This window comes from Plecotus auritus (assembly GCF_963455305.1).
Source record: "Plecotus auritus genome assembly, chromosome: 3".
Lineage (NCBI taxonomy): Eukaryota > Metazoa > Chordata > Mammalia > Chiroptera > Vespertilionidae > Plecotus > Plecotus auritus.
In genome coordinates this window covers 62,516,050-62,537,259 of record NC_137772.1, presented here as the reverse complement: position 1 = coordinate 62,537,259, position 21,210 = coordinate 62,516,050, and the positions used below count along the sequence as shown (strand labels likewise).

Here is a 21,210-nt window from a genome sequence, read left to right as displayed (position 1 = left end):
AATAAGAACTTATTTCTTACTTGAAATAACATATCTACAACTCAAAAGAAAAGAACTAAGCTAAGCTATCTAGTTTCACTTTGTTTTGAAAGACTTGCCCTGTACCAAATCTCTGAGCTTGGTGTATTCCAATAGCAAGTTCATCAAAACCTAATAAATACCTGGCAAAATGCCTTACACCATCAGCTCATGGCAAGAATGTGGAAACCAGGACCTGTGTTTTATGAATGAGCAGCATATAGTGGCACAGCCTCAGGCACTGAGGATGGACTCACCCAGCACCACTAAGGACGATTAGTACGCATGTGAAGTTGGCATTGGGTGTCACCTTCTCTGTCTTAGCACCCCCTTCTTCCACTTTGTAGAACCCCCCATCCGCAGACCCCATCTTCATGGGGCCTGTCCACATCAAAGGCCCTGAGCCCTGAACTTCCCACCCGAGATGGCGGTTTGAAGACTGTATTGCAAGAACAAGCTTGGCCTGTGAAAAACAGCTTCACGCCATGGAGATGTCAGGCACCATCTGCCAGGATGCTCTTGCCGCCCCCTAGCAACTGCTCCCACATCCCTGTCTCTGGTTACTTTGCCTGCTTCCCTAGTTACCAGTGCCCCAGTCTCCAGCACACCTCTGACACCACCCCCGTGTGTTTGCAGCTTCCCCGGGGAACTAGAACCACATGGAGGTGGGACCCAAGCATTCTGCCACTTGGATTGCAGACGGACTCTCAGCACCAACTCTGGTTTCAATCCTGCCAAGCTCACAGTGTGTTAGCCCAAACCCCTAGTTCCGACGTTTCAATTCAGTATTAGACCATCTGAGCAGCTAACCAAGTAATCCTCAATCCTGCAGGCACATTTGAATCCTCTGGAAGCCTTTAAAAATTATTAACTCCCAGGCACCAGTCCCAGAGATTCTGATTTCGTTGGTCTGGGGTAGGGCAGTAATTTTGTTAAGTTCTGCAAGTAGCTCTTATCATCTACCAGGGTTATGATTTAACCCAAAAAAATGCACAGTGTTGAGCGCCCTTCCACGTGTGAAAAATAATTGCTTAATAATGACTGCACAGACAAATATGAAGAAGATACCCCAGTTGGACTGAAACAAGAAATTTCTCCAGGTTTTTAATTTTGCCTAACATTTAGTAAAATATATCTTACAATGATATTTTATAAAAAACCAACCCAATTTTCTATTCTCCATGGAACTGCATCATTACCCAGTAAGTGTAGACTTCATCTGTGAGACTCCTTGGATAAATATCATGCACCTTTGGAAACTGTAACTCTTTCACGCCTCTGAAGTGCTATGTAAAACCCCGAAATAGTCAGTTATATAATAAGCATGTCATTAAGAATTTTTCCAATTAAATCTTCACAGTTGTTCCCTTAGTTCTCCAATGCCTTGGTGATGAAGGTGAGGTCCATGGGTTAGCAGCATGTTAGAAATGCAGAATCTATGACCCCACCTCCAGACCAACTGAATCAGAAATTGCATTTTAGTGAGACCCTCAGGAGAACCTGCAGCTACATTTAACTTTGAAAAGCACCACCCAGTAGCCTGCTTTTATCAGTCTTGGTGTTGGAATAACTTCTTTCAAGGCTCTCCCTTTGCAGTCTTAGCCCTCCAGGAATACTCTGCTCCCACCAAATTGGACCACCTCAGCTGCCAGGCCTTTGCTCTTCCAACCCCTTCCCCCACCATCTGCAAAGCCCTCCCCGCTCTGTTTTGTCTAAAAGCAGCATTCCCGTTTCCTAGAGTCCAAGCTGAGCCTCTCCTCTCCAAAACCTTTGCAGATCTCCCAGCCCTAGGGTTCTCACCTGCCTCTAATTGCATAGCACTTGTCTAGCTACATATTCACTCAAAGCAAGAACATCCACCCAATGTTCTTGTTTTATTATGCAACCATTATTTCACCCTTAACTTTCCAGGTACATCTGCCTTGCCTCCCATCACTTACATGCCTTTTACCTGCCACGGGGCTTTGCACATAATAAATACAAGTGTGTGGTGTTTGGTTTTGACTTAGATCTCTGATGGCAAGCTACATAATACATAAAACCTATACATCTGAGTCCAGAAATTAGTACAAATTTTACAACATTTAAGCTTTGTTGGTGTTAAAACTTCCAATATGCTGAACACAGGAGTTGCAAAATAACATGCTGTATAAACAGGTACTAGGCTATATTAAACAACTAGAGAAAATAAATATCAAAAATGAAAGCAAGACAACATAATATCAGCTATCAACTAAGAAGTAAATAGAAACATTTCATATCATTGTTACTCAGGAAAACTAATCAAATAAAATTCTATAGCTACCAATGGCTACTGTTGACCAAATTGTATTTGCAGCCAACTCAGGGCCTGTAATGTGAACATAAAATCACATACGGCTTCTGCATATAGGGTTTCTCCCAGGGTATGGGCAGTCCCAGAGCTCATTACATTCCACTTCAGCATAGAATGACCTCACACATTGCAGCAGCAAAATTCAGGAGTGGTTTTTCTATCCTTTATAAAGTCCATAAATATTATTGAGAATTAACCATGTGTCCTGTAGTAGGGCCCAGAAATACAAAGACAACTAAACATGTCCTTACTGATAAATTATTCCAAATCTTAAAGGGAGGAGACATAAACAGATCATTTTAATACAATGTAGAGTGTACAGCACTAGAGTACACATTCAGAGCATTATTGGAACACATGGAGGGGCTGCCTAACTCAACCTGAAGAAATCAAGGAGGACTTTCTTGGGAGGTGGGGGAGATGCCTGAGCTGAGCCTTGGAGTTAGCAAAGGAATTAGCCAAGTGAAAGATGAAGATTGATATTCCAGGTAGGGGAGGCAGTAAGGAGAAGGAAGAGGTAACTGATAGCAGGGCATGTGGAAGAAGTTGGGATAGTTCTGCAGAGTAAGAGGCAGGATATGATGGTGTTTCTTCCATCGAAGTAATGACCTCTTGCTAATTGATAAAGGTCCAAAGGACCTTGGACTTTATCATAAAGGCAAATGGAGAATTTCTAGACTTGAAAGACCTCCTGAAGCTTTCTAGATCTGATATGCAAAGTAAAAACAGCTTCGATTCTACAAAACTACATTCAGTGCCATAGAATCCTCGTCAAAATGACTACTTAAATACTGATTCAAACATTTCATAGATCATCTCTACAGATGGGTAGTGGAGAAAATGATCTCTGAGATAAATCCTTTCTAGCCAAGATTCTATTTTCTGATTCCAATGGTCAAGTAAACAGTGGACCTGTGACATGGATCTGTCCTGGTGAAGGCACTAATTCATACCACACCACATGACAAATGCCACAGTGCTATCAAGACAGGGTAATGAGATACAAAGAGCATTAAAAGCGCCATAGAATTAAAGGGCAATTGAGACCAGGAGCCTGCCTCTTCTCACTCCTAGCTAACTCCACTTTCCAGCAAACCATGCTTTTCTCCAATTATAGCTCATTGTGTCAAGCAAACATATATGTTTATTATTTCTTTATTCTTAATACTTTAGTTTAAAATATTACTTCTTTTTCATTAGCAACCAACCAGTTCAGTTATTTGCTTTATACTTAGACACACTCACACAGATTTTTTATTCGATTTTGATAGGTGAGAGAGGCTGGTTGATATGAATGTTGACATTTTACCTCGGTATAAAAAGTAAATTGTTTACTCTAGATATTCAAAACCATTCACACAGGGGAAAGAAAAAGAAAAAAAAAAAAAACACTAGCTGGAAGTAATTCCCTTTGGCTCAGGCAGGTTTTATTCCCAAGGTTAATATAAGCTACAACAAATCCACTGCCTGCCTTCTAAACATGTCCTGTCTGCAACCTGCACACGGAGCTACCTAACGGGTCCTGATCGGGGACCGACTTCAAAACGGGTGAAACTGGGTTACCGCGCCCCTCCTGCCCGCTCACCCTCTTCAGATGCAGTCTCTCCTTTTCCATCTCACCTGTGCAGAGACAAGACTTGGAGATGGGGCACGTGCCATATTTACAGTCTTTTTCGTCTTCTCAAGACTATTAAGTAGTCATTAGGAAAAATAATAATGTTATAAAACTTAGGATAATATTAAAGAGGCAACTTCGATACTTAAAAAATAAAAGTTAAAAAAGGCAAGTAGAGCAGTGGTGAAGCGAATGGGTCCCGAGGCCAGACTGCAAGGGGTGACTCTTGGTTCTCCCATGTACCAGCTCCATGACTTGGGATGGGTCCTTTCATCATTCAAAGGTCTCAGTTACCCAGTGTGCAAAATGAGAATAATAACCCTAGTTCCTATGTTGTGACAAGATTTTAAAAAGTAATGTACATACAGCATTTAAATCAGAGCCTGGCACGTAGGGAACTGTATGTGCTGGCTAATCATGTAGTATCATAATCATTATCACAAGACAGTATAATTCATTAATCTCATCATTTCTCAGAAAGTAGTTTCATGGAATATCACAGGATATATCATATTCACACCCACCCCCACCTTTTCCAGCACTTCTTGGAGTGTTTGAAATACAAGAGTATAAAAACCTCTTCTCAAGAGATTATATTACAAGGATTAGTTAGCGGAAAAGTATGATGTGGTAGACGCTATCGGTTGAACGACCCAGCCCTACTCCAACCTCTTCCCTGGTCCTCTACCCACTTGGAATGTCTACATGGCACAGGGCACCAGGAAAAGGCGCTTTCCTTCTTCTTCCTCCTGAAATGATGGCTGGGCTGCAAGAAGCTTCCCTGGCCAATGAAGGAAATGTCATAAGAATCAGAGACATCAGCACTAACATTGCTGGGCCCCTGAACCAGGCCAGCAACAACCCGCCCGCAGATTTCTCATCCTGTATGAAAATAAACCCCTTCACAATTAAGACATCATATCCAAGTCTTCTGATTCATGCAGCCAAAAGCATTCCCCACCCATCCATTTACACACTCTCTACATCAAGCATGTCAAACTCTCGGCCCACAGGCCTCATGTGGCCCACAACGAATATTTTTGCAGCCCAGCCAATATAACGGTATGTAAGAAATGTTTTAATAAAATTTCGTAACTTAATTTTTACAGTATCCTGTTATACATAACCCTATATAATAAAGAGCTAATATGCTAATTAGACCGAACAGCAGAACAACCGTCCAGATGACCTTTTGGATGAAGCCGGGGCTGCGAGGGCCAAGCTCCTTGCAAGAATTTCATACATCAGGCCTCTAATTATTTTTTTTAAATATATTTTATTGATATTTTACAGAGAGGAAGAGAGAGGAGAGGGATAGAGAGCTAGAAACATCGATGAGAGAGAAACATCGATCAGCTGCCTCCTGCACACCTCCTACTGGGGATGTGCCCGCAACCAAGGTACATGCCCTTGACCGGAATCGAACCTGGGACCTTTCAATCCGCAGGCCGACGCTCTATCCACTGAGCCAAACCAGTTTCGGCTGGCCTCTAATTATTAATAACAAACTACAACGTTCACTAATGACTGATTCCTATAACAGTGTTGAATTCATTTCCCTTATGTGCAGCTGCACCATTTCTCTCCACTAATACTAGCAGCAAATATTTTAGCAGTCGATGGCCACGTCATCAGCCTTGGACTGACTTGTTTGGTGTGCATAACAGGAAATACTTCACTTTCGGAGAACAAAAAAATAGGTTTATTTGCATTATGCTTATTAATTCGTGCAGTTATTCAGTGTCTGGTAAGTTAATGTTCAAGAAAAAATATTAATTTTTATCAAAATATTCTATTATTTTTATGTTAACAATTACTCATTTATTTCAGCCCTTTGTATTCAGCATGTCTCTATCGAAATAAATCTATGTTTCTATGAAAATTGAAGCTTTTGTTTTCTTGTGGGCCACATACAGTTAAACCTTGTTTATTTGGCCCGTGTTAGCCTTTGAGTTTCACATACTTGCTCTACATTGTTCTTAATACTAACCAAGAGACAATAGCACTCTTATTCACCCATTGCACTGACACCTTATTTCTTTTCCTAGGATAAAACTAGGGCCTTGGCAATTGTGCTCCTATGCAGTCAGCCTTCCACCTTATCCAGCATAAGTTGAATCCTGAAAATAAGCAGGGAGTCCTTCCTTCCAGGTCTTTGCCAGTTCCTCTTCCTTTTTTTTAATGTTTTTTTTTTTAATTGATTTCAGGGAGAGGAAGAAGAGAGGGATGAGAGAGAATCATTGATCGGCTGCCTCCTACACACCCCTTCTGGAGATGGAGCTCGCAACCCGAGCATGTGCCCTGACCAGGAATGGAACTGTGACCTCCTGGTTCATAGGTTGATGCTCAACCACTGAGCCACACAGGCCAGCGCTAGTCCATCTTCTTGCTCTCAGGTGCTGCTTCCACTTCCAGCTGCCTGAGCTGCAGGCTTTTTATGTGCTGCCTTCCAGAGAGCCACATTCTGGGTGACCAGTGGACCTGTTATTGGAGCTACTCATTACTCTCGACCCAAACTTCACAAGATTTCTCATCAGTGTCCCCCATTGCTTATTTCTCTCCACTGTGTCACTTGTATTATATTGTGTTTCCAGTCCCCAGTGGTTTTCAAAAGGCCTTCCTGCCCAATCAATTCTCTGCCCCTTCCTGCTGTCTATGGAAGTCTAGTTACATCTGTACATATAATAAAACTGGTAAACATTACACAGTTTATGAATAGTGCTATGAAGGAGTGTATACATTTTTCATTTTGTGTTATTGTTAGACATTCAAATAATTCACTGAAATAAATACATTTAAACTATTTTGAAAATGCCTGTGTATTTAAGATAGTGCTTCTTCAGATCTAAAATTATTCAACCAATTCGAAACAAAAAATAAAAAATTGGAACTTCGACTAGGTGATTGATACATTTTCCTTTATAAAATTAGTTCATATTCCGGGAACAAGGGCTTGTCTGTTTAATATCATATGAAAAATTATAGTCATCTTGGCTAAACAATAGTGTCAGTAAATAGCTTCTACATGAGACTAAAAAAAAGAGAAACTATATTCTTGCTGCAACAGAAAGATAATTTTTGTTGGCCTTTGAAAGCTAGGGGATTAACCAGCATTTGGGGAGAGATATTTTGAAAGATACAGAACCTGTCGTATTTTCTGCTTCATGAACTAAACATAAACAGGGAAAGGCTGCATGGGTGTGTTACAGCTGTCTGCTAACAGAGGAGGCTTTTGAGTTTGTGAACTGAAGGAACAGCAGACATTCTGTGTTTAATAAGCCATATACCCTCCAGTACTGAGATCCCCCCCTGACAGGGATTTAAAATTTAGAGAAGGAAAAAAAAAAAAAGTTCTCCCAAGTCATAAAGATATGACATAAAAAATCACATGGATTGGGAAGGGGGCAGTTGTGAGAGATGCCATTTCCTTTAAAAATCTCTATAATTTATAGATGGGAGGGGGCTAAGCTAATAAAGTATTCAGATCATCCAAATTAGGATTTTATAATGATTTAGGCCACAGGGGACACAAAACCTTTTTGTTTTCTAGTAAAACATGTATATGTGAGATGAAGTGAATCAGAAAATCTTCCCAGATAAGAAAAAAATTAAATCATCATAATAATAAATATAAAAATCATTTTCAGGCCCAAGCTCAACAATATGCCAAGAATGGAGCCATCACATGCATAATCGAGCATAATGTAATCCTCAAGACACATATTCCTAAAGTAAAGAGGCAGACAGCCTGGGGGTGGGATTTGGCTCTGGCTGTGTTACTCTGTGCAACAAGTCAACATCTCTGGGCTTCAGTAATCACATTATTTTTTTTAATATATTTTATTGCTTTTTTACAGAGAGGAAGGGAGAGGGACAGAGAGCTAGAAACATCGATGAGAGAGAAACATCGATCAGCTGCCCCCTGCACACATCGATGAGAGAGAAACATCGATCAGCTGCCCCCTGCAACCAAGGTACATACCCTTGACTGGAATCGAACCTGGGACCCTTCAGTCCTCAGGCCAACGCTCTATCCACTGAGCCAAACCGGTTAGGGCTCACATTATTTTTTTTTAACTATGAAATGTGTGAGGTTGTATTTAAGTGACATAAGTTGATATTTTACAGTGTTTGGAACAGTTCCAGACACATAATAGGTAATATATAAGTACAAATAACAAATAATCACAGCTGAGTAGCTTACCAGATGGGATCAATTCAAGCTAATCAGTCAATGGAAGGAACCATAGCCGCCTCCAAACTTTTTATCTCATACAAGAATCCTCTATTAAAAACAAAACAAAAACAAAAAACAAACAGAAAACACTTGATACACTATGAGGAAGAAGAAACTGCCTCCCTGTAATTCCCACCTTGAATTATAAAGCTGAAACAATAACAAATCCAACTCAGCTTCCATATGATAACCCATCAGTTTTTTGTTGTTGTTAATCCTCACCAGAGGATATCTTCTCCATTGTTTTGTTTTGTTTTGTTTTGTTTTTTGTTTTAGAGGCAGAGAATGGAAGGGAGGGGAAGAGACACAGGGAGAGAACATCGATGTGAGAGAGACACATCGATTGGTTACCTCCAGCAAGTGCCCTGACCCGGCAGGGGACTGGGCCTACAACCACGTTTCGTGCCCTTGACCGAAATGGAACCCATGACACTTCAGTCCGCAGGCCGATGCTCTAACCAGTGAGCTAGGGCAACCCATCACTTTTTTAAGGAATCATCACTCCTTCTCTTCAAGCCAAGCATCCTCTGGGTCTACACCCTTTATGACTTTGATGGAGCCCCAGCTCCTTCACCATCGCTGACACCTGCCTCTACAGGCACTCACTGAGCATGTCAGGTCCCCCATAAACTGGGGCAGGAAGTACCACAAACAGTCTGTGGGGTGTATCTGACACCCTCATTCTGGACCTTGATTTCTATTAACTGAGGCTCAGATTGCATTCCTGTTTGGGGGCGACTGTGTCACCTGATTGGCTTATCTGAAGCTTTCAGTTAATAAACTAGCCTCGATCTGCTGAAAAGCCAGAGCATTCAGCACCATCCTTACACTGACATTTTCACATCTAAACTCAAAATGTATATTTATCCCAAAATGTATATTAATAAGTCTCACTTGGTTATTAATCAGGATAAATGTGTGTGCAAATAGAATATTAGTACACCCAATTAGATTCTGAATGCCCTCAGGGAAATTGGGATGTTTTACAGGAAACTTGTGATGAAAATTTTGTAAAGCAAATAACTATCCTCCAATTGATTTTTTTATGTAACTATCTATTAATGTATTATAGTTGCCTAAAGCAGGATACAAATATATTAAGCTTTGGATTATAACATATTACGTTATTACAGCAGATCTGTCTTCCTGTACTTTGATTAGGATAATACTAAAATTAGTTTACTTTCCTGAATGTACTTAAACCAGACTTTTAGCATACAAATGAGAGAGCCAGGAGGCCACAGACCTCAAAAACAATGTCCAGGTCCAAAATGTCCTTAAAGTGTACAGACCTCACATGGCAAACCATGAGTTTATTCCTTGGTTTAAGTTTCCTCTCATTTCTTTTATATGAATGCTAGTAGCCCTGTGCATGAATCCATGCGCCAGGAGCTCTCTGCAGGGACTGGTCGCTCCGCGCCCACTGCCCAGAGGCTCTCTGCGGCCCAGGGGCCCATCTGCAGCCGGCGTGGAACACTTGCCTCATCACTGGGGCGACGACACAAGCGTTCCCCACCCCTCCCCACCCCCCAGCTGTTCTGAGCCCACTGCCCAGAGGCCCTCCGCAGCTGGGGTGGAACGCTGCACGCTCTCAGCGGCCACCCCTGCCCCTGGGACTGGGAGTCTCCAGCAGGGCTGAGAGGACTGGGCACTGCCATCTTGTGGCTATGGGTGCTGCCATCTTTGTGATGGAGTGACAGTTAATTTGCATATTACCCTTTTATTATATAAGACAATAATATTATTGAAAATGTATGTATAACTAACCCTTTCCTATTTATTCAGTTTCCATTTGATTACACAGTTGGGCCACTCACTTCCAGGGCTATCAGGTAAGGCCCATTCTACAGGCTGACCACAATTTACTTCTCTCCACTCATCTCTGATGTCACTCTACCACTCACACCTAGGGTTTCACCAGTCCCACCTACCTATACCCTCAGTTCCACCCGTTTCTCCAAACCACTCTGACAAAGGAGGCAGTGGGCAAATCCTCAAATCAATCCTGTGGCAAGACCACCAATATATAGTGTGCCTGGGAAAACTCTGGGAACCAGAGCTGAGCTGTCCCTTCTCTGACACTGACCCTACCCTGCCACTGAGCATATGTGTGGCCTCCTAATTCAGTTTCTGACTGAGCGTTCTGTTCCATTACTGGAGGTGAAACTCTGTCCCAAGCCCAGACACTTAACTAAGGCCCAAACAACTTTCCCAGACCATCACTAGAAACCTATTATTCAGTTACTACCTAGGATTCTGCCATAAGCCAGAAAATCTCCAAGCATCAGGCCACCAGCCACGACACTTTCCATATCATCATTGCTGCCTACGGATCTCCCAACACATTGGAGATTGGGCTCAGATTTACCTTGGGTCTTTCAACATCACAATTTGAACTGCTAAGAAGAAATACACAACCCATGTATAAACATGCCTCATCTTCCTTTTCTGAGGCATAAAAGGAATCTCAAATAAATGAAGATGCAAGCCATGCTCCTGGGTGAGGCCAAGAATCAAGGCAAAGAAGTACTGAGAATCCAGTGGAACCTATTGAGCTTTCGTGGCACCTCTCTACTTATGGTGAGACTTTCTAATCAGCAAGACTCAGCATGGACACAGAAGCTGTACTGAAGTACCAAAATTCTAACCGCAAACCAAAAATAAAAACTCCAGTGTAGAATAGCAAATGATAAAGTTCTGTTGGTCCTGATTCCTTTGATGAATAATTAAATAATAATGAAATTGAAAGGCTGATTTTATTTTTAAAATTCCAACTTGTTCAGATTAAAGTCCACTATCAAAAAATGGCAAACTAAATGACATTGCTTTGAGACCGTCCCCCCCCCCCACTCTTGATCCAAGGAAAAAGTCTTTCATAGTTTTGGTTAAAGTAAAATGTTTTCAACAAATAACTTACAAGTATGTTTCTGACTATTATTCATATACTAAGTTTGTAAAAACCTGGAAATAGACTATTTATTCGGTCAGGCGGAGGGGGGAAGAGTCTGAACAAACTATGACTGACTCGTGGACATTTAGTTTTTGCTACAAAGTAAAATTCTACTTACCTTGTTCATTCAGACCTCAGACCTCCTAACACTCTGAAGCTTTATACCATATATAACATCCAACTGACAATGTAAGAGAAAGGTAGTTATGGTTACCCACGTCCTCTGCTAAGGTCACACAGAGCACTGTCACTGCTACCAGAGAAATTAGGGGTCCAATTTCCCCGACACAAGTGGGCATGGGGTGGCTCTTGTGATATCTGAAAAAAAGAATATTCTAAAATTCACACAGGAGAATGAATGGATTTTATCGGCATGGAGTTATATCCCTCAGGTTGCAAAGTCCCATGGACTTTCACCCAGTCTTGGAAAAGAAAGGCCAGTATCCAGAGCTTCCATTCCATGTTTCAACTGGATCCAGTCCAGCATCCAGTTAATTAAAGTCCATTAGTCCATTGTGTGGAGTCCACATGGCCCAGGGGCCTTGTGGGCAAAAGTGGAGGGGTGTTCCCCCTGCAACAGGAGTCCCAAGAGGACCAAGAGCCAAGTGAGGGAACTCCCTTTGTTCAGAAATTTAAATATTAGGGTTTCACGCTCTTGCAGTGGCCAAGCCTATTCTGGCCAATTCCCTGTTCCCAGGTGTGATTGACAAACAGGTAAGCACCCTCCCAAGTCACTCAGACCTTACTGAGCATGCATCTGTTGTCCGATTTCTTCCCCCAGCGATTTGCAGGGAACAGGCTTGGAGAGTGTTAAATTAGCAAGGCTGTATAAATGTCATGCCTGTATTATCTAGTCTTCCCTTTACTCCTTTCCTGTTAAATAGTAAACAGATTACGCCCGGCCGGCGTGGCTCAGTGGTTGAGTGTTGACCTATGATCCAGGAGGTCATGGTTTGATTCCCAGTCAGGGCACATGCCAGGGTTGTGGGCTCAATCCCCAGTGTGGGGCATGCATAAGGCAGCCAATCAATGATTCGCTCTCATCATTGATGTTTCTATCTCTCTCTCCCTCTCCCTTCCTCTCTGAAATCAATAAAAATATAGTAATAATAATAATAATAATAATAACCAGATTATTACAATAGTATCACCCCACCAACTTACCATGGAGAGCAAGGATCTTCATCCCAGTTCTGGTAGAACCAGAATTCCTGGCAGAAAAACTTTTTTAATACTTATCTTACTATGCAGGTTCCTCTGTTAAACTTATGGTTGGGCTTATTATTCTTTTTAACTTGAGAAACAATTTTTATTCACCCTGCTTTCATATTTTGTACATAGAGATGGAGACATTTAATTCTAACTACAAAAACTCTTAAAATGAATAATAATTTAATTGTTAAGGGCTCATAAACCTTAACAGGTGAGTCAATTTTTGATATTGAGGTTTGAAATGAGTTTCAGTTTTAAAATTACAACTAATAAATTATGCAAAATAACAAGAAAAAAAGAATGTACACACACAAAGAAGTTTTTGTTTTATTTTTCTAAGTCCCAAAGAAACACAGATACTACCGATCAATCAGTTTATTTCTGGGTAGCATGTAAGTATGCCAATATTTTCCTCACACTGAAATTTTGAGGGGAGAATAGGAACTTTTTTATTAGCTTCAAAAATTGAGGAGGGAAAAAATGGGCAAAAAAAAGACCAAGTGTGTGTGTGTGTGTGTGTGTGTGTGTGTGTATATATATATATATATATATATATATATATATATATATATATTTGCAGAACAAAATAAAGAGTTAATGTGTGTGCTGCAGAAAAAAATGAATCATACCTTTTCACCGCACATACACATCTCAGGAGTTAATTTAATGTGTGTTTTTTTTTCTTTCAATGCAATTACTATATTATTTTATTTTAATTGAATTTATTGGGTTGAAGTTGGTTAATACAATTACACAGGTTTCAGGTATACAATTCTACAATACATTATCTGTGTATTGTATTGTGTGTTTACTACCCCAAGTCAAGTCTCCTTCCATCACCATTTATCCCCCCTTTACCTTATTCTACCTCCCTCCACTTCCACTTCCCTCTGACAATCATCATACTGTTGTCTGTATCCATGAGTTTTTCTATTTTTTCTTTGCTTCATCTCAATTTTTTAAAATATATTTTATTGATTTTTACAGAGGGGAAGGGAGAGGGATAGAGAGTTAGCAACATCAATGAGGGAGAAACATAGATCAGCGGCCTCCAGCACACCCCCTACTGGGGATATGCCCGCAACCAAGGTACATCCCCTTGACCAGAATTGAACCTGGAACCCTTCAGTCCGCAGGCCGACGCTCTATCCACTGAGCCAAACCGGTTAGAGCTTCATCTCAATTTTTAAAAATATTTTCACAAAAGATTATCCTCTCACTTTAAAACAAGAAAGCTGAGCATAAGCAAAACTGCATTTATTCCATGTTTTATTCTCTGAAATAAACATAAAGCTACTTTTCACCTTGACACAGTAACAGTTAAACCATCACAGAAAAGAAGTCTGTAACCTCTCTGTCTTAATTTGGCAACTTAATCCCCAAGATTTGGTCTGGAACACTTGCTGACCAAATTTTTTATGACCTATTCCTGGAATTATTTGAAAGGAAATAAAACATATCATCACACTGAGTAATTTTTCTTTCTGGAACACCAGAAGATTCTATTGAACACCAGGATCCCTCTGGAGATAAATTTAGCAAAGATGCTTTGACCAAAAAAATCTTTTTCTGGCAAGATATATAAGAAGAGATATGAAGCAATAAGTATTCATTTGTCCCTTTCCTCCCTGCAGTGACAATATAAGAAGGTTTTATCTACCTATATTCTTGATTGCAGCATAAATTTAAGATAAGCTGTTCCCCTTGTAGAAAATCCACTTGTAGATGCTTTGGCCCTGACACCTCTGTTCCTCCAAATTTTTGTTCCAGAAATAAATTATTCATACTCAGAGGAAAATTTGTCACAAAATAATGCATGCATGGAAAGTGTGAATATAACTCAGAATTTTTCCCTTTAAAATTAGTCACTCCAAAAGAAGAAAAATTATTAAAACTTGCCCTAAATATCAAGTGTTTTACTTCAGCAAAATATTTTGCGATTCATGAGTGAATCAAGTAGGTAATGATTAGAGTTTAAATCTCAGAGCATTAGCAAAAATGCTAGAGAGCAAAGAATAGAGATGACCAGATAATACCAGCAAAAACTACTGTTCACAAACAAGTATTTTACTTTTATGAAAGTTTCAAATACAGTCATACTAATTCGATTTGATTACAATGACAGTTTCTCTATATGTCAGAGTAAAAATAATCAAATAGTTTTGCCTTTAAACATCTTCTGTGTTATCAAAAGAGTATCAATTTATACCGTTAGTCTTGGAACAAGATTAGATTTTCAACCAGAATGTGACTAGCAGAATCATAAAGATTGAGGAGAAAGGTACATTCACTTTGAAAATATACTGCTCCCTATTTTCCAGATTCCCTAGCTTACCTTTGTTCTTACATCAACAAAGCATTTCAATCTTGTCTGACTTCCTTAAATAAAACCAATGAAACATGATGTACATAGGCCAGCAAGACTTATTCTTTAGAAATGTGAAGCTTTGGTGTTAATCTTAGCCAGAATGTGTGCTCCCACGGACAAAGTAGAAATCTATGGGCAACGGGGTTAAATACGTCTTCTACAACAGCGTTTTGTCCTTCTCCAACTCCAGAGCAAAGATCTTTTTGAGTGCAGTTGCTGAATAGACAGGCTCAGGATAAAGGACAAATGCAGACATTTTTGTAGAACTAACCTGTATTTCTTTAAGGTAGAAGCAAACTAATTTAGGATTTGAATGTAAAAGTCAAAGAGATTTATTTTCTTTTTTTAAAAATGTACTTTTCACCCAATTTTTGAAGGAAATATTACTGGAATAAGACCTATGAATTTAACATATAGAACTAAGTAAATTCTGAAAATATATTTTCAGACAATTTGTTCATATTTCTCTCATTTTTCAACCTCTGTCTTTGTTAACTTTCTACTCTTCTCTCTTTTATTTTTTTCTTTATACCTATCCTTAGTTTGGGGATATTTCCAATATTCAACCTTCTTCCAACTTCTTTTCTCTCCTCACTTTATATTTCACTAGAGGCCCAGTGCACGAAATTTGTGTATGGGGGGCAGGGTTTCCCTCAGCCCAGCCTGCACCCTCTCCAATCTGAGACCCCTTGAGGGATGTCCAACCACCCGTTTAGGCCCGATTCCGGTGGGATCGGGCCTAAACGGGTGGTTGGACATCCCTCTCACAATCTAGGACTGCTGGCTCCCACCCACTCACCTGCCTCTGCCTGATTGTCCCTAACCGCTTCTGCCTGACAGCCTTATCACCCCCTAACCACACCCCTGCCAGCCTGATCCAGGCCTAACTGCTCCCCGCCTGACCCAATTGCCCCTAACTATCCTCCCCTGCTAGCCTGGTCCCCCCTAACTGCCCTCCCTTGCCAGTCTGGTCACCCCTAACTGGTCGCCCCTAACTGTCCTCCCCTGCAGGCCTGGTCACCCCCAACTGCCCTCTCCTGCTGGCCCAGTCTCCCCTAACTGCCCTCCCCTGCTGGCCCGGTCCCCCCTAACTGCCCTCCCCTGCAGGCCTGCCCCCCCCAACTGCCCTCCCCTGCAGGACTGGTCCCCCCCAACTGCCTTCCCCTGCAGGCCTGGTCCTCCCCCCAATAGCCCTCCCCTGCTGGCCTGGTCTCCCCCAACTGCCCTCCTCTGCAGGCCTGGGTCCCCCACAACTGCCCTCCCCTGCAGGCCTGGTCCCCCCCAACTGCCCTCCCTTGCTGGCCTGGTTCACCCCAACTGCCCTGCTCTGCTGTCCTGGTCACCCCCAACTTCCCTCCTCTGCTGTCCTGGTCACCCCCAACTTCCCTCCTCTGCTGGCCTGGTCACCCCTAACTGCCCACAAGTTGATGGTCAATTTGCATATTACTCTTTTATTAGATAGGATAATAGGGTCCTGTTTGTTTATAATAGTTATCACATTTGGTTCTCACAGCCATCCTATGACATAGTCCTGAAATGTATGATTACCTTCCATTCTACACCTACCTATAACATAGAAACTCACAAGAATTTTCCATTTGATTTTGTAAAGAGACCACACAAACAGGAACCTGTCTTTTTCATCAATGTGACCCTAGAAATTAGCATAGTCTATAGAATCTGTATATATAAAACCCTAATATGCAAATAGACTGAACGGCAGAACAACCGAACAACCGGTTGCTATGACGTGCGCTGACCACAGGTTGCTATGATGTGCGGAACATGGCAGGCGGCAGCCATGGCGGGATGGTAGAGCAGGTGAGTGGGGCACCAGACCAAGGTGGGGCGCCAGTCACTGTCATCGGGGCAAGCTTCTGGTGGTTACTGAAGATTCTTTGCTCCCATGCACCTTGGTCCTGCCCGGCACTTGCACCTGCTGCCAGCACCAGCTCCACTCGCACCCACTGCCAACTCCCAGTGCTGGTCCCTATCACTCAGCACCATCAGCGGGTGCAAGTGGCGGCTGACAGCCCCAACTGCCCCTGAGGGTTTCTCCACCTCCCCTGCTCCTGACAGGCGATCAGGACAGCAGCTGCTACATGTACCCACTGACAGCCCGCTCACACCCATTGCTGGTGCCGGCTTCAATTGCTCTGCGCCATCAGCCGATGCGAGCAGGGCTGGTGCCATCAGCGCATGGAAGTGGTGGCGGCGGAAATGGGGCTGCCAGCAGACAGGGAACCAGGGGCCACGACAGGAGGGGCCAGGCAGGGGCGTGGAGGATGGGCCGAGACCCATCCCTGTGCCCACAGTGCCTCGTGGCCCACAGTTCATTTCAAGGTGCACGAATTCATGCACTGGGCCCCTAGTATAATATAATTATACATATGGGAGCAATGTAATATACTCAGTAGATTTAATAAATGAATGAATGAAATCTTGCTCTACTTCTTATATATGTACTAGAGGCCTGGTGCACAAAATTCACACATGGGTAGGGTCCCTAGGCCTGGCCAGTGATCGGGGCCGATCTATGGGGTGACTGGCGGGGCAATCAGGGGACCCCACTGGCATCTGCCTTAGCTGGCCTAGGGCCTGCAGGCTGGAGGAAGCTCCTGTGGTAAGCATCTGCCTCCTGGTGGTCAATGCACATCATAGCGAACGGTCGTTCCGCAGGTCATTCCACCGATTGGTCAATTTGCATTTTAGGCTTTAATTATATAGGATGAGGTGTTACACTTTTCAAAGTAATTTTTTATGAACTCCTCTGATAAATACAATATTTTATGAATTGGAAAGACCAACTACTTTGGTTCCCATTTTTCTGATGAAGAAATTATGGCTCAGAAAAACTGAAGAATTCATTAATAAATTGTCAATAGTAGCTCCAAGCTTAGAGTCTTAAAAATATCAATTTGTGAAGAATTTTGACTCCATTGTAAACCTGTGGACTATTCTTTACTATAAGATTACAGTTAGGGGAAGTAAGTTATGGTTATACATTCTGATAGTGTGTACCTGTTGATGTCACGTGTGCTAGACTATTGGGATGTGGGGGGAAATCTTATATATTTTTGCCTTTAAGCAGTGCATTGAATTAAACCTAATAATTCAGTTCCTTCTAAAGTTTAAAATATATAATTACAAGATCAAAGCTTTCTAATATTATTTAGGCCAATAGCACCACATCACTATTTCAAGTTAACACTCCTTTAAATTAAAAACATTCATGACCTGAAAAATTCCTAACACTGACATATGTGTTCACACACGTGTGGTGCACACACTGCTTCTTGCAATATTCATCATGAGTCACCGCGTTGCCTTTTGGCCTCCAGATGGCCCATTGTTGTGTTCACACTGAACTCCAAGATGCCTCTTTCCTAATTGCTGGCTGCCAGAAGGAGCTGTTTGTGACAGCTGTTCCCCACGGTCGATTGCAACATTCCATTGCTTGGGCCTCAGTTTCAATAACGTCCTCAGGTTCCTCTTCTGCTTACCTAGTTCACAGTTGGACACTTCTTGATTATCTGTGCAGAAAGTGAAAAGGGGAACAGTCATTTAAAATATCATCATCAAAAGAAAATTATTTGAAAGAACAAGAATTATTATATGAGGTGAGACCTGTGATATCAGTATTTTGGTTTCTAAAGGCAACAACAAACCACAGCCCCACCTCATTGTGCCTTCCACTCTCATCTATTATTACAGTAGGTCTAATTTTATATTGTGAATATTTATATTTTATTTTCATTATCTTTAAAATACATTTAATGCATTATTATATACGATATTGTATTCAATCTTATGTAATTATTATATTTAACTAGAGGCCCGGTGCATGAATTCGTGCACGGTTGGGGTCCCTTGGCGTGGCCTTCAGGGATTGGGCTGAAACTGGCAGTCCAACACTGCCTGCCACTCCTGCCTGCCTTTCCCGCTCATCCTGGTCCTGCTGTGCCTGCCGCGGGCTCACACCAAGTTAGTCCTGATCGGGAGAGGCTCATGCTGCCATAGCAGGGCTTACCAGCCATGAGCCCTGCGTCTGGCGCCCATCCTGAGGAGGGTGTGGGGGGGCTGGGATGCAATCAGCCTTCCAGGTGGGTGGTGGGACGCCCTTGCCAGCCCAGTATCCATATTCATCCCACTGATGCTCGTGCTGGTTGTCGGGAGCCACCTGGCAGCTGCTTTTATATCATTTCTTACTGGTGGAGCGTCTAGGGAGGGTAAGCAGCTGCGGTGCCAGAGGCCAACTTCTAGGAGGCCGGCAGTGCTGTTGGAATTGTGCCGGCAGCGCTGGTCTGTTGGTGCCTGGCCCATTCTCTGGAGATTGGACTTGCAGGACTACTAAGGCAATGAGTGACTGCCACCCGACTGGTCAGGTCAGTCAGTTGAGCAGCACTCCTGCTGTGGGAGTACACTGACCACCAGGGGGCAGCTCCTGCATTGAGTTTATGCCCCCTGGTGGTCAGTGTGCGTCATAGCGGTTGGTCAAGTGGTCACTCGGTAGTTCGGTCGTTCAGTCATTCAGTCATTCTGTCGCTTAGGCTTTTATATATATAGAGAGAGATAAGTGTATTATTATATATTTTAATTACTTACCATTCAGTAGCTAGAGATGGACTGCTAATCTGTTTATTTGTCCTGCCTTGTATATTCTGTTGACTCATAGTTTCTGCCTGTCCCTCGTCCTCATCATTCCTTCTTCCTCATGACTTTGGTTTGTCATGATCCTCATGGTGCCAAAACTAACTACTCCATGGCTTTCTTTTAAGCAATCTTTCAGTTTCTGCTCCCTCAGCTGACCTCTCCTCTATCATTATAATTCACAGATCACATACCTGACAGACAGAATTTAGATGGCACACACAGCTTATCTTTGGAGGCCAGATCATGGTATAGGCCCCTGCATAACCTATGAATTGGCTGTCTTTAGGACAGGTGCCCATCTCTGGAACAATGAGCCAAAACCGGAGATAAGAATCATGTCGTGCCTAGCATGATCATCTAAGAATGCTTCTCATGGGGAACAATAACAATGTTTCCTCTGTAAGGAGATGTGAGTACATAATGAGATGTCTAGGAGAGAAAAAAAGTACATTGGCAGAAAAGCGAGCAGAGAGGGATGATTAGAGTAGGCACTCTCTTGCCCACCCTTGTGGAAGGAGCAATTGGCACCATCAATGGCTACAACATGAACCACTTCTGACCTGTACTCTGTCACTATCAGGGACAGAGAAGACTTGGAAGCTCTAATGGTTACAATAATGAGAGGAACTGAGTCAGAGATGATGACAGTTATTCATGGTATTGTTATGAATAGTATAAACATAGTATTCAGTGTTCATAGTACTGTCTTGAGCCCTCTTCTTTTATTTTTTTATATTTAAATTCTTTATTGTTTAAAATATTACATGAGTCTCCTTTTTCCCCCCATTGTCATCTCCCTGGCCTCTCCCATCCCCCAGCACATGCCTTCACCCACCTACTTTCTGTGCTCATTGTTTATGCTCATATGTATGCATACAAGTCCTTTGCTTGATCTCTTACCCCCTCACCCTCCACCTTCCCTCATAGGTTAAACAGTCTGTTCGATGCTTCTATGTCTCTGGTTCTATTTTTGTTCATCAGTTTATGTTGTTCATTATATTCCACAAATGAGTGAGATCATGTGATAGTTATCTTTCTCTGACTGTCTTATTTCGCTTAGCATAATGCTCTCCAGTTCCATCCATGCTGCTGCAAATGTAAGAATTCCTTTTTTTTTTACAGCAGCGAAGTATTCCATTGTGTGGATGTACCACAGTTTTCTAATCCACTCATCTGCTGATGCGCACTTAGGCTGTTTCCAAATCTTAACTATTATAAATTGTGCTGCTATGAACATGGGGGTGCATATATCCTTTCTGATGGGTGTTTCTGTTTTCTTGGGATATATTCCTAGAAGTGGGATTACTGTATTCTTTTATACTTACATTAGGTTGAAGACCCTTCATAAATGTTTATAATCTTTGGGGGAGAAGGGGTTTGGCCAGAAGTAGTCCAAATTCTGGTGCAGTGTATATCTACACCACAGACTGGCTTCTGCCTCTGAATTCAGCTCCTTGATACTGTGGAAAATTGCAGTGAGAGATTCCAATGATCTCAGTGAGATCAATGTGAGCCCTTACAGATCATTCCTACCTGGGGCAATGCTGCTGAATGGAACTGTGACAATAGCATCACTGTGGCAACGGCATCACTGAATAGACAGATTTTATAGCCAATGGATTGGTATAAGGCTGTACCATTGATCAGTCGCTGTTCACTGTACGTGGCTATTTACATTTAAATGAAGTTAAATTCAATTAATTGAAAATTTACTTCTCAGTCCTATTAGCCAGATTTCATGTTCAATAGCCACATGTGGCCAATGGCTATGATATTGGACAGCACAGATGTAGGACATTTCCATCATCACAGAAAGGTATAT

The 21,210-nt window shown here is 42.0% G+C and overlaps 1 protein-coding gene across 1 annotated transcript in view; it reads right to left on the bottom strand.

Annotated features, from left to right (window-relative positions):
• Window positions 1-18,163: 18,163 nt before the first annotated feature.
• KCTD12 (potassium channel tetramerization domain containing 12) overlaps window positions 18,164-21,210 on the bottom strand; it is a 40,572-nt gene continuing 37,525 nt past the window's right edge. Inside the window, exon 2 of the mRNA XM_080659152.1 lies at window positions 18,164-18,268. Within this exon, the coding sequence (XP_080515278.1) occupies window positions 18,265-18,268 (4 nt within the window). The 3' untranslated portion in view covers window positions 18,164-18,264. The remainder of the gene's footprint in view (window positions 18,269-21,210) is intronic.